This window comes from Nanorana parkeri, unplaced genomic scaffold, assembly GCF_000935625.1.
Source record: "Nanorana parkeri isolate BGI_ZX_2015 unplaced genomic scaffold, ASM93562v1 scaffold715, whole genome shotgun sequence".
In the NCBI taxonomy this organism is placed as follows: domain Eukaryota; kingdom Metazoa; phylum Chordata; class Amphibia; order Anura; family Dicroglossidae; genus Nanorana; species Nanorana parkeri.
In genome coordinates, this window is record NW_017306983.1 from 434,795 (window position 1) to 448,787 (window position 13,993).

The 13,993-nt window shown below is 41.4% G+C and overlaps 2 protein-coding genes across 2 annotated transcripts in view; both read right to left on the bottom strand.

Annotated features, from left to right (window-relative positions):
- Positions 1-7,264, bottom strand: part of LDLRAD1 (low density lipoprotein receptor class A domain containing 1) — a 9,770-nt gene extending 2,506 nt beyond the window's left edge. Inside the window, exons 1-4 of the mRNA XM_018563977.1 lie at positions 7,244-7,264; positions 1,251-1,311; positions 1,035-1,157; positions 809-946 (exon numbers count right to left, since the gene is read on the bottom strand). Of these exons, the coding sequence (XP_018419479.1) occupies positions 809-946; positions 1,035-1,157; positions 1,251-1,311; positions 7,244-7,264 (343 nt within the window). The remainder of the gene's footprint in view (positions 1-808; positions 947-1,034; positions 1,158-1,250; positions 1,312-7,243) is intronic.
- Positions 7,265-11,419: 4,155 nt separating this feature from the next.
- The window catches only part of TMEM59 (transmembrane protein 59), a 9,852-nt gene continuing 7,278 nt past the window's right edge, over positions 11,420-13,993 (bottom strand). The window contains exon 8 of the mRNA XM_018563987.1: positions 11,420-11,880. Coding sequence (XP_018419489.1) covers positions 11,725-11,880 — 156 coding nt within the window. The 3' untranslated portion in view covers positions 11,420-11,724. The remainder of the gene's footprint in view (positions 11,881-13,993) is intronic.

Sequence of the window (13,993 nt, forward strand, 5' to 3'; positions counted from 1 at the left end):
CCCTGTCTTTTCCTCCCTCCTCCTCCATATTCTCTTCTTCTTTCACCTTAGTTTTTCCCTTCTTAATGTGTCTACACTGTTATGTTTCAGCCTAAGTTTCTTTATGATGCTATATCACTTCAACTAACCTCCCCAGTCTAGTGTTTACATTCTTCCTGCATGGGAGTTGGCATGCAGCAGTAGTACAGTTCCATTTTGTTAGACTCACGCTGGCGAGCATTTAGCAAAAACTGTTTGAATAGCCTAACAATGTGCAAATTAAAAAAATACATATTGTATGATACAGTCTCTTACTAACATAGCAGTTCTGTTTCTCTGAGTCTCCCAGTAACATAGTTTTCTGCCTGCCAGTAGATCAGCTATTCCTACCTCCTTCTGTAATTGGGTGACAACACTTTAGTCTGCAGTGAATTACACACCAGCGTTGACACCTTGTGGACACTGAAGTCTTAAATGGACTTGTAGCTTAAATTGGCTTAAAAACACAACCATTAAACAACTCAAGCAAATACTATTCAAGAAGTTGCAGCAGCATTTTTTTTTCAAGGGGGGAGGGGGGGGGCAGGTTTAAACCATATGAATAAAAGCTGATCATTGTTGTATGGATTTTCCCAACCCCTGCAACCACTCAATTTGCTGGACAGCTTGGTCTGTTACAATAAGTGGAAAACTAATGGATTTACTGGCATCACTATATCATAGTGGTAGTGCTGGTGCTGGTGGGTGCTATTGACTGACTGCATCAAATATGTGATTTCTGATTTTGCCCATAGTTAAACTCTTATCACAATGCTAGGGTTGTACTTACTGCATATAGAAGTATCTTCATCCTCCCCACTTCCACAGTCACTAGCAGAGTTACAGACCTGCGATGGCAGCAGGCACGTGATTCTATCATTACACAGGAATCCCGTGTAATTATCTGATGTGACACAGAAGCGACTCTCTGCACACAAACAGAGGAACTATCTTAATTATTGATTATCGTTCCTCTAGACATAATTATTATTTCTATTATTATGTATGCAAGTTACCTGGCGTTTTTGAAGGGAGGGCAAAAACAACTGTACACGCAATGGCAGCAGCAGCAATCGTCAGAATGAGTAGAATGATGGCTATTATACACACACAACGTCTGGTACAGCCGCAACACAAGTCTGGAAATAAAACAGAACAGCAAATAGCAGGACACAGGAAAGACAGATGAAGGCAAGGAAGGAGAAAAGATTGGCAACGTCCCGTCCTATTACCTTTCTCTTCTCTGGAGATCATTGTCACTGTGGAACCAAACGAGGTGGCATCCATACTTCTCTAGAAGAATGAACACAGATGAGAATACACTAAATGCAAACTGTGTGTTACAATTTATATTAGTGAAGGGACCCTGCCATGAGCTGGAAGCAGGGCTGGATTAACATAGGAGCTACTGGAGCACCAACCCACCACTCTAAATAGGATCGCCTCGGTATGCCCGATTAAATTCTGGGCCAGCTGGGCTGAGCACAGTCAGGGGCGCCAGTGGCTCTCTAATCAGGCATATTAGGTGCCTTGTAGGGCCCCAGCAAGGAGCAAGCAGCCACCTAATTAGAGAGCCATGTCTCCTGCTTACCATTCTTCTGATGACAGCCCCGGGCCCATGATGCTCTTAATCCGGCCCTGGCTGGAAGGTCCCTAGTCCAAATTTAATGTTGGCAGTTAGGCTGTAGCCAGCCTGAGCTCTGATTGTTTACTTTATCTGGGTTCTTTGGGTTTTCCCTAAACCTAGGACATTGTTTGCTTCTGCCCCCTTCTGGGAATGTTTTCCAGTGGATAGAGTTAGAAGATACAGCATTGTAGTTTATAAATATTTATTATAGCCTGGCCAATCATTGAGGGGTTATTGCTAATGATGCAAGCTGGTGAAGGGATAAATATATGGGGGAGACCTTCTAGAAGGTTCCTTTCTTCCCAAGCTCTGTGTATGAGGGATCCAGTCTTTTTTTCCCCCCCAGGCTTTGTCTATAGAGGATGTGAGCCCAAAGGTCCTTAGCTCCCAGGCCTGCTGTATGGGGAGGGTATAGCATGCTTCTCAGGCTTGCTGGCTGGGGAAGGAGCCGAGTCAATTTCTGTTCTTACCTTAAAGGTTAACAACTACAAATCACATTTTAAAGGCCAATTTCTGATCAATCATTTCATTTCAGATAAAGCATGGAGGGGTTAGATGTTATGTCAAGGTTTTATTTCTGCCTAGAGACGGAAAATCCCCCTGATGGGGTTTCAGTGAGAATTAAAACCTGGTAGAAATCGTAACTCTTCCCCACTCTGTGCAACACCCCCCAAAAAAAAACTATTGATTTGGAGTTAAGTTTTCATTTGTAAAAAAAAAAGGCCCAATATGTATGTGATTGCATGGTTTCAAATTAAGATATTTGTTTCACAGATAGTACCAGCATGGGTGGGTAGGGTTCATGGTGGTCACAGAAAGCCTCTCTAGGTCTTATGTCTGGCCATCATGAACATTTCCAATTATATTCCTGTATTTTAGAGTCCCTTTGGTTCAAATTTTAGTCTGCTAAGGCTCCCATAATTCTGTTTGTAGAATTTTATGTAGTTTTAAACTCAACAATGTTAAGCTACTTAAAATCATGCATGAGGAAATAATCACCTTTTTCTAAGTCTTTCAATGGCCTAATCAAAGACGATTTGTGGGGTGATTTATGGGTGAAACGTTTAATTTGAATGATGTTCCACAAAAAAAATGTTCCTAGATGTACCTGAGGATGTGTCATGGAAAAATAGACCGTGGCTTAGTGGTTAGCACCTCTGCCTTCCAGCACTGAGGTCCCTGGTTCTAGGTTCAAGGACACTGTCTGCACAGAGTTTGCATGTTGTCTCTGTGCTTGTGTGGATTTGCTCCTACACTCCAAAGATATGCTAGAAACTAAGTATGTGTGCACATGAGACAGGGGACTTAGATTGTAAGCTCCTTGAAAGCAAGGGCTGATGTATGTGAATAGTACGTAATGCACTGTGTAAATTAATGGTGCTACATAAATACCTGTACTAAATAAAGAGGGGGCCCAATAGATAAAATTGTTCTTGATTTGCCAAGTAGGAGAGCTACAGCCCAGATTAGAACCATTTTTATGGTGTCACCAAGGTAGGACATTTAGGTTAATCTGACATGATGAGATAACTCACTTTTTGACATAAAGCAACCACTAAGAACTGAGAAGCTCCCATCTAGGCCAGCACTAGCCCAAGCAAAACCAAGAAGGCAGGATATTACCATAGAATTAATACAAGCCTTATGTAACACTTTTCGTATCCTTCTAATGGAATCAACTGGCACCATCTAGCAAAGCAAAGGTTTAACTGGGCTTCAGGCAGTTACTGCAATTTACTCTGGCAGCGTCTCATTTAGAGTTCAGGTTGAACCAGTTTATCTGAGTTATATAAAGTAAACAAGCAAATGCTACATGAGCTCAGATCTTTCAATGCAGTTCCTTCTAGGAAGGACAACTTATATATAATGTATATATTTATGAATAATGCTGTAGAAAACAAATATTTAGAAATTGATATATAACAGTATATATGACAGCTAGAAAAGCCTATATGTGCATTGCTTGTAGAGCTCCCAGAGTCAGAATGTGACATCACACCAGTCCAAACCTAGAACAGATGGCCACCCGGACACCAAAGTCAAGGTCCAATGCATCAATACGTCCTTTTATGACGACAGATACACATGGCATCACAAGTATGAGCAACGTTTCATATAGATCACTATGTTATTTGCCCGATGAAGGGACCACAGTAGGTTCCAAAACGTTGCTCATACTTGTGATGCCATGTGTATTTGCGGTCAATAAAAAGACGGAATTATGAATTGGACTTTGGTGTGTGGGTGACCATTTCATCCCAGCGCCCTTCTACATGCTACAGTGGGATTCCGGTCTGGTGTGCAATGTGATATCTGTTTATTATGACACCAGTCCAGGCATCTCTGCACATGAGGGAGCTGTAAGCAATGCACGTATGGATGGAGCTTCCTCGCGGCAATATCCCCAGCCCACCCACCACAAGCTGACACCTGGCACCAGGCTGCATATTTTGAATGGCTGCTCAGCGCGAGAACTGACAGTGCGGTGCTAGGGGGAGGTGGAGACTCTCACCTAGTACACTGGAATTCACGCAGCGACCCACTTTTAGGTCATGTGACCCACCAGTTTAAAACCACTGATTTGTTTTTCTTTTAACAGATCAACAATCATAGAACTACATAGTAGATGACTGACCCAGGGATTGATCTGATTGCCATTAAGGGTCAGGAAGAAGATGTTTCCTTCTGTTACCCAATTTAAAGCTTGCTTGATAAGGTTTTGGTTCCTACTCTGCAGGAGCTTGCGTTGATGAACGTGTAAGGTTGAACTGTAAGAATATATGTCCACTTTCCTACTTGCAATAGATAAATGTGTATATATACTTTTTGGCAACAGAACTGGAGTTTTACATTAAAGGGTTCTCCATTTCAGAGAAAGAATGGACTCCACCCCTTCCCGCCAGAACCAATGGCTTTACTTATTAAGGTTACTGAAATCTTTTTCCTAACAATTATATTCAGATTTTCTTTCTTTAGCTCCCATCTTACAGCGCAGGTCTGAACCTGGACAAGGCAGACAGCTCCTAACTCAGAAGCAAACGTTAAGGCCAAAAAAATCCATTGGTTGGACATGATTAAGAAATAAAAAGTCAGATCCCCCTCAAGCTTTTAGAGATTAGGACTGTAATTGGGTCAGCAGTCCATGGACGTTGATAGTGCTGGGCACTTGCTCAGCATCTCTTGCCTAGTGCCCCGGATGTCAAGGCCGTTACTGCCCCCCATGTTTTTCCTTTTGCTTCTTGCTAATGCCAGTGCCACTATTTGTGCCATCACGACAGGGTGCAGTCTTTTATAATAGTTGTCCATGAGGCCCCGAATTCTTGCAGGTGGTATAGCTGCCCATTTGTCTTGGCAAAATGCCTTCCCTCTCCAAACATAGTACTTACGGTTGTGAGTGACCATAAAGCTCAATTGTGGTCTCTTCACCGAAATTAGTGTGCCAGAAGCTGTAAGGCGTGTCAAGGTGTTGTTGGGCATATTGTAACCGGACTTTTGTTTGTGGTATTGGCACATTAAGGGCTTCTTTCTGGCAACTCAACCATGCAGCTAATTTTTGTTCAAGTATTGTCGTATTGTGCTCCATGAAACAAAAACACCGTCTTTATCCAGAGCAGCCTGCATTTCTCCTGAGGTTACCTGTGGGTTTTTCTTTGCATCCCAAACAATTCTTCTGGCAGTTGTGGCTGCAATCTTTCTTGGTCTACCTGACCTTGACTTGGTATCAAGAAATCCCTGAATTTTCCACTTCTTAATAAGTGATTGAACAGGACTGACTGGCATTTTCAAAGCTTTGGATATCTTTTTATATCCTTTTCCATCTTTATAAAGTTCCATTACCTGGTTACGCAGGTCTTTTGACACTTCTTTTCTGCTCCCTCATGGCTCAGTATCTTGCCTATAGACATGTGCGATTCGTTTCAGAAAACAAAAGTTTTTCTGACGAACTTTCGTTATTCGGAGATGCGGATGTATCCAAATTTCCTAATAACAGAAATATAAACGAATCCGAATTTCCGAAAACAAAATTTTGGACGAAATTCGTTAGCGGTAGTCTGTACGATTTTCGTTTGTGGACGGATTTTCGGTGCAGCAAAGTAAATAAAAAAACATGTTTAAAAAAAAAAAAATTATTGCACTTTGCTGCAACAAAACGAAAATGATAAGAAAGCGAAAGTTCGTACAGACTACCACTGACGAATTTTGTCTCAATCCCAAAACGAATTGACTTTCAGGACCCGAATCCGGAAAAACGAAATAACACAAAATCCGAATTTAAACTAAACAAAACTAAATGAATTTTGTGTGGGTGGACATGTCTTCTTGTCTGCTCAGTGCACCCACGTGAGCTAACAAACTCATTGAATATTTAAAAACACGACACTAATTGCAATTTAAAAAGTCACAGATGTGGGAAATGAACCTTTAATTGCCATTTTAACCTGTGTGTGTCACCTTGTGTGTCTGTAACAAGGCCAAACATTCCAGGGTATGTAAACTTTCGATCAGGGCCATTTGGGTGATTTCTGTTATCATTAGGATTTAAAAAGGAGCCAAACAACTATGTGATAATAAATGGCTTCATATAATTAAATCTTTAAATAAAAGACATGGCATGATCAGTCACAATTTCAATATCAATGCCAAAAATTCACGATTTGTGCAAGGGTATGCAAACTTTTGAGCACAACTGTACTTAAACCCCAAAATGTGGTAGCAGAGATTATAAAGATCAAGTTGCACATTTTTGAATAAGAACCTTTAGCCTACTTTGCCCTTATACGTTTTTTCCCCTCTGTATTGGAGAAGAGTGCTCCTTTTTTTTTTGCTTTACCATATTTAGTATTAACCACTTTTTGACCCCCAATAAGACATTTTAAGTCCACATCAAAAATACTCTGCCCCATGAGAACATCGATTAAACCTACAGCACAGAAATAGGAATGTGGAACTGCGTGTGTCCCTAGTTCTCAGACCCAATGTCAAACTGAAACATTAGCCATACAGTTCAGTTATTGGACTCTGCTACACTTGACCTGGGCATATTAGCTGGCAAAAAAATTTGGTCATAAAGGGTTAAGAACCGGACAGGTTCTAACCTTTCCTCAAAGTTTTGGCTAAACATTATGTTTAAATAATGAAAATGAACAAAGATACCAGTAACTAATACATACCTGTATCAGCCATCTGACATTTCGACAGGTTCAGTAAGGGACACATCCAACCAGAGCAGACCAGTAACAGAGAAGTGTGATGGTTTGGAAAATTTCAGGCAATCAGCTGTTATTACCAATCTCTCCTTAGTTGCCAGGCCGTTACGATGATCCCCTGGCTTCAGTACTTTCTGAGTCACTGCGCTACGACATGTATGCAGATCAGGAGCTTTGACTTTACGCTGACTTTCATTGGGGCACATTCTGGTTTCGGGTCAGTGACTCAAAGTACTGAGAACTGGAGACATCCAAACACATTTGAGAAGTAGCGATGGCAGCCCCCATATGTCTCTTATGACACATTTGCTTTATATTGTTGTAATCATTTTATAAAAAATAATCCAGCATGTAGGGTTAAATTACACAACGCCATTATTTATTTTCTCACCTTTGGGTAGGTCCGGTTCATTGTCTATGACGGTTTAATTTCAAATCCAGTTGTAGGCAAACTTTTTCACTCCACAAGTGTGCACTGTGCGCCTGTGTTCACTCTCACAAAGTTATTACTCAGAACCAGCCCTGATTCCAGTTACCAAGAGACCAGCCAAACACTGACAACTTTGTAGCTGAGGGGACCTGACACTGATGTACACAATTAGTCACCTGCTTGTTACACAGATAATGACCTGAGCTGAACGTTCCCTCCAGTGGGGAAATGTCCGATTACACGCTTCATTTGATACCAAATAATCATTAGGGACTTGCCAAGAGGCAGCTATGCAGACTGCCAAAATAGGAAGCCACAATATATGTTTGAATATTGCTTTTCAGCTTCGTCTTCAGGAATGTAGTACTCCCCGTCTATTGGCAATAATGAAATAAAGAACACCAATCTATACCGAGGTAGATCTGGGATGAAGGAGGTAAAGTTCCTCTGGAGTTCTTCCATCTCTGTTGCTCTCAAATTAGGTGATAGTCCCACTGCTTTCAATAGAGAATTCTCATAAGTGTGATTGGGGTAATTTACTCAGAACTTCTTCTTGAATCTAGTCGCAAAGACAATAATACCTCACTGATATCAGAGTATAGCCTGTAACATGTAAAACACCTCTAAGCATGTGCTGTGTAGGTACGGGCTAGATTTAAAATAATAAGGAAAGGCCTTTCTGCATGTATCTGTAATGGAAACCTGTCCGAACAGAAACATTGAGGCTGCCATTGCTCACCTCTCCTAAAGATGCTAGTTGCCTGGCTATCATGTCGGCTCACTTGCTTCACTAGCCCAGTAGTAGTATGTAAATAAGGATTACTGATTTTGCGGAGATTGAGAAGATTATGGTGACTTGGTTGGGTCAGCATTACAGCCAGGAGGCAACTAGGATTTAGGCCTGGTTCACACCTGAGCGTTCTGTAGCGTGTTCAAGCTCGACGAACGCTCTACAAAGCGCTCAAACATCTAAATCCCATTGTACTCAATGGGTCTGGTTCACACCTTGCCGTATTTCCGCCCATCCGAACGCGATACAAAACGGCCTACGCCCAAAGAAGTACATGTACTTCTTTGGGGCGTTTTGGTCTCGCGTTTCCATTGGGATACAGCCAAGTAGCCCTCGGAAACGGGCGTTTGTTGCGCGGTTTTTTTACCGCGAATATTCAATACGCCTAGGTGTGAACCCAGCCTTAGGGAATGAGGGATGAGGGTGGGGACAACAGCTTCAATATTTCAATCAGTTCAGATTTTTTTTAAGAGACCAATTTACATTCAAGCAGAAGTAATCAAACCATACATTATAGGTGCTCTTGGCCCCATGCAGAGGGTGTAGTTATAGACAAAAATGCTAAGCCTATGATTATAACAAAAGTAAATTTAGTATCAGTTTAGTGCTTCCTGGAACTCTGGTCCAAGTTATCATCTGAGAGAACAAGAGCATGAGAGAGATGTGAGCAGTGACAGAGCGGATCAGATTTCTAATGTATATTTGCATAGCAATTTGTTTTTTACATTCCAAAAAAAAACAATATGCAAATTTGCTTCTGGCACCTGCTACCCTGACAATATTTTGGTCTGAACCACAGATTAGTGTTAGAATGACAGTGGCAAGCTAAAGCACAACAGACCACTAAAATAGGAATTTAGACCTCACCACTAAAATATACTTTACTTGGAGTCCATTGGGGGACACTGGAAGTCTTAAACTTTTAGGTTATAGTGTTGCCTACAGGTGGATTGGCCACTTGCAAACTAAAAAAAACTGTAGGCCAGCTTAGGATAACCCGAATACTCCCAGCATGCCTCAGTTTTGTAGCAAGCAGTGCAGAGAGCATGATCATATACAGAGCAGAGTGGGACATGTGTCCTTCAATGGACACCAAGAAAAGGATTACAGGGAAAAATCCTAATTTTTTTCTTTCCATTGAGGGACAAAGGAAGTCTTAAACCTTCAGGACTTCCATTGGCAATCCAACTGAGGGGTGGGCAACAGCAAAAGCTGGGCTGGTCTACAGTTGTGTTTGACAATGTCCAGTCTGGAACTGGTACCTTTTATGATGCATTAAAACAAATACAGTAGTAGTGATATACTTGCCGCTTCCGACTCCTTGATTTTAACACTGGAGAGGATAAATAAATTCTCACTAAGAACGTGTCAGAGTTTGTAATTATTTATTACAGGAAAATGGTATGATTACACTTCAGACCCCTTGTAAACAAATTAGACCCTCATTACCAAATTATTTAATAAATCCGTTAGTAGTGGTTGTAGATTTTCATCCTTTAAGATATTTTGTGTTACATCACTGGACATCTTATAACTTGGTCCTCTAACAGGGATAACGTAAGGCTCAGCTGTCCAACTCCAGTAAAAAGAGGCCGCAAACAGGCAAAACAATGATACTTTTTAGTTATATACACCTCACTAAAATCATTACATGCTGTTGACTGCAGAATTCCTAAATTTAGAGATGAATTTTGGCCTTTGTGAACAGAGTTGGACACCAATACCTTACAGCAAGCAGAGATGGATAACCAAGGTGAGGCATTTGTAGAACAACAAGGTCAAGAATGCCCAACCAATGGAGAGCTTTTTTTTGTTGTTTTTAGAACATCTGACCTGCTAAAAAAAAAGTGTTGCCGGTTACATAGAAAAAGACATATTTATGTACTACACATGGGCAAGACCATTAACAATCCACCATGTTTTCCAGAAAATGATCTTGTTTTTCTAAAGGAGCTGTATATGAAGCACTTCACCAGGATAAAGTTAGGACATCAAGATGCATTTTAAATTACAATCTGTCAAAAAGTTTTTCAGTACAAAAGGGCAATCTGGTACAGTAACATTCAAAGCGTACCATGCTGCACTAACAGGTCAGAGCAGTGCACAGAGGGTTTTACGTGTGCAACTGCAAAAACCAAAAACAAAACCGCCGTCTACAATGAAGAGAAAAGTGTCATAAAATTCTCTGCAGTGGAAGAAAATCGAGAAAAAAAAAAAAAAGAAGAAATCAGCAACAAAAATCAGCGAAAGGAGATGGATGTTGACTGGCCATGCTTTTTACAAGGACTATGTCCCACACCAGCTTCACTTTATCGGAACTTCCAGGAGTTCCAGGAGGAGTAGCAAGCCCTGAGCAAAAAAAGTTGAAGCAGAATTGGCAGCCACCAGGCGGTCCTGAAATACCGAGATTCAAAAAAATTAATCTTGCATGGTTGCGACCCCCTGTACTCCTCAGAGGAATAAAGGGAGCCAAGTCAAGTAAGCAACCAACAATTCTGCATGGTGTTCCTCTGCTTGCTAAGCGCACATAAGTATTTGACTTTTTTTTTTTAACAGGTAAAGAAGTATTTGACATTTACCGGAGAGACCTGTCAAAGTGTAGATCGAGCCAAAACTTTTTTTGGGAGTGGGGAAGGGTTAGAACCTTTGTTTTTTTTACTGCTGTACAGGGCTCCCTTAAAGAATGTTCCCTCACTTACTGGCCTAGCAACAGCAGTGTCACCGAAAGTGAAGGAAAAAATATCCAAACAGCAAAAATGATCATTGTTTCCCCCAATGAGTAGGGAAATGCTAGAACCTCCCTCAGCTTTTATTGCTGCCCATTTCTCTGTTGTAGATTTTGCCTCACTTCCTGCCTGGTGCAACTGTTGACAGGAAATGAGGGGAAAGCTCTCTAAGGAAGCCTGAGATAGCAGAGGTTCTATTCCTTTCCACTCTATCAAAACTAAAAACTAGTTTAGGCTGAACATGCACTTAAAGCGAACATTTAAATACCAAAGAAAGTGTCTGTGCAATTCAAAGATCATCAATCCTTCTTACTCAAAGATCCTATGCTAAAAATGTAAAAGCCATCCTTACACTAAATAAACTGAATAAACTGCATTTATAAGGGCATTTGCAGGCTCATTAACAATGATGCATTGCATTTGATGCCCTGTTGATTTCTGGCAGCAATCATACAGGCAAGGGTGTTGCAGGTCACTGGTTCCTTTGTAAAAGTTCACAAATTCCCATGTAAACAAACACAAAGTGCTCAGTGAATGTAACAGTGTGACAGGAACAGATTTGCTGGGTTTCATCCAGACTTATGTGTCATGTAGGAGAGGATAGCAAAGCAGATACAAAAAGGTGTATCAGTACAACCCCCTATTGGATAAGAAGAGGTTTACAGTCAAGCAGATCAGGAAGCGAAATCAGGAGAACATCCACCCAGCAGCAAAATTATGCAAAAGACTAGCTATGAAATTAGATCCAATCCTAGATAGGAATATATAACCCAGACCAGAGATCCCGGTTTCCCACACACCACACGGAAGCTGTCAATCTGATGGAGAGTTTATAGAAGTTCGTAGTTTCTCTAGGATTCCATAGCGCTATGGAGCGCCCCTTGCACATGACGACAGGAAGAGATCGTTGAAGGCTGCATGGCTGGTTATATGGCAGACTTGGCCAAGTCTACCTTTGTAGGTAAAGGACCGGCTTCTTCATTTTCCTGTGGAACTCCATGAACGACCACTAGAGAGGCAGGAGAGTACTTGTGTAGTTTCTGCTCATTTGCATATTCCAGGTCCCCATATATACTCAGCTTCTGCAAGATACAGAGTGTACAGCCTTGGTGTTAATAGTCTTTCAGTACAAATCAATATATTATTCTGGAGCAATTTAGAAGAAAGTTTAACTCATTCCTGCCAACAAGCTGTGCATTACCATTCCTTAGCAATGTGCCCTGTGCTGAGAATACATTAATAAACATCCTCCCTTTATGAACCACCAACTGACACTTTGCACAGCTTCTGGTTCTCAATTCTGGTACTCACTCACAGCTCTAGTCCTCACTGACGATCAGGAGTGGTTCTTGATAATGTGGACATTATGTCGGCTATGACCGAGATCACATGCAGGCTGGAGGCTTCGTTGACAAAATGAGCCTTCAGTCTGCAGATAGTTCTGCAGCATAAAGTTGGCATTGTTTGTCTGTTTAATTCTGTAATTGTCAGATGCAATTTACAGTGGGAAAAAAAGGGGGAATGCTTTTTTGGCATGGGCATCATTGACTCCTGGTCATGAAATGGTTAACCTCAAATCCCAAACTCCACTATTGATAATAAATGTAAAATTGACATATAATCTAGCATCCTGTATTCCTGGATCCAAAGAGCTTTATGACCAGAACATTTTACTCAATATGAGCTCTGATCATGCATTTTCTTAATCATATTCTTTTCTTCTGTATTGCCCAGGTTCCCTTTAAATCCTAAAAATGCATTCAAGTACCTGAATTATTAACACAAATGTATCTTATTTGTGTATCACTCGCCTGTGGATCCTCAAATCATCTCAATATGTGCTGACACTGTCCTTCCTTCTGGAGCGTGGCTACTTTTGTTCCCCATGGTCCCTGTGTGTGTTGTAAAGTCGCCACTGCTCCAAGCTCACTCCTGTGATGGACTACAAACTCAGTACAAATTAGCTAACTAAACATGAGATTGTAGTCCATCACAGGAGCGAGCTTTGAGCGGTGGCTACTTTACAACACGCACAGGGACCATGGGGAACAAAAGTAGCCACGCTCCAGAAGGAAGGACAGTGTCAGCAAATATTGAGATGATTTGAGGATCCACAGGCGAGTGATACACAAATAAGATACATTTGTGTTAAAAATGCATTCAAGTACCTGAATTATTAAGATTTAACTCCTGAGTTTAGTGTCACTCTAAGCTGTATTTTTGTTTAATCCAGTGATCACATTAAGGGGATGATTAAGAAAACCTCAGCTCAGCAGTACACTGGATGAATACCATTCGCATGGCATTCTGGACAGTAGATGGAGCCTAGGAAATTCCTATAGTACTTGACTCCATCTAGTAGCCAATATGTCGTGCAAGCAGTATTCAGCCAGTGCATGGCTGGCCAGATAAATGATAAACGATCCCTCAGGTTAAGCAAGACTGCAACAGAAAACTCAGTACAAATTAGCTAACTAAACATGAGATTGTAGTCCATCACAGGAGCGAGCTTTGAGCGGTGGCTACTTTACAACACGCACAGGGACCATGGGGAACAAAAGTAGCCACGCTCCAGAAGGAAGGACAGTGTCAGCAAATATTGAGATGATTTGAGGATCCACAGGCGAGTGATACACAAATAAGATACATTTGTGTTAAAAATGCATTCAAGTACCTGAATTATTAAGATTTAACTCCTGAGTTTAGTGTCACTCTAAGCTGTATTTTTGTTTAATCCAGTGATCACATTAAGGGGATGATTAAGAAAACCTCAGCTCAGCAGTACACTGGATGAATACCATTCGCATGGCATTCTGGACAGTAGATGGAGCCTAGGAAATTCCTATAGTACTTGACTCCATCTAGTAGCCAATATGTCGTGCAAGCAGTATTCAGCCAGTGCATGGCTGGCCAGATAAATGATAAACGATCCCTCAGGTTAAGCAAGACTGCAACAGAAAACACACATCCACCCCCCTGTATAATACTTTAAAGGAGAACTATGAGATGAGTGATTTCCACTCACCTCATAGTTCTAGCCGACCTGTGACAATGAGACTGTCACAGGTCGGCTCAGTAGATCGGGAGGTGAGCGAACACATACCGGGTTCCCTCACCTCTCGATCCTGTCACAGCTCTCTGCCGTGACAGGGGGAGGGGCTGGATTCCCCTCTCCGATCTGCCAGCGCTGACTGG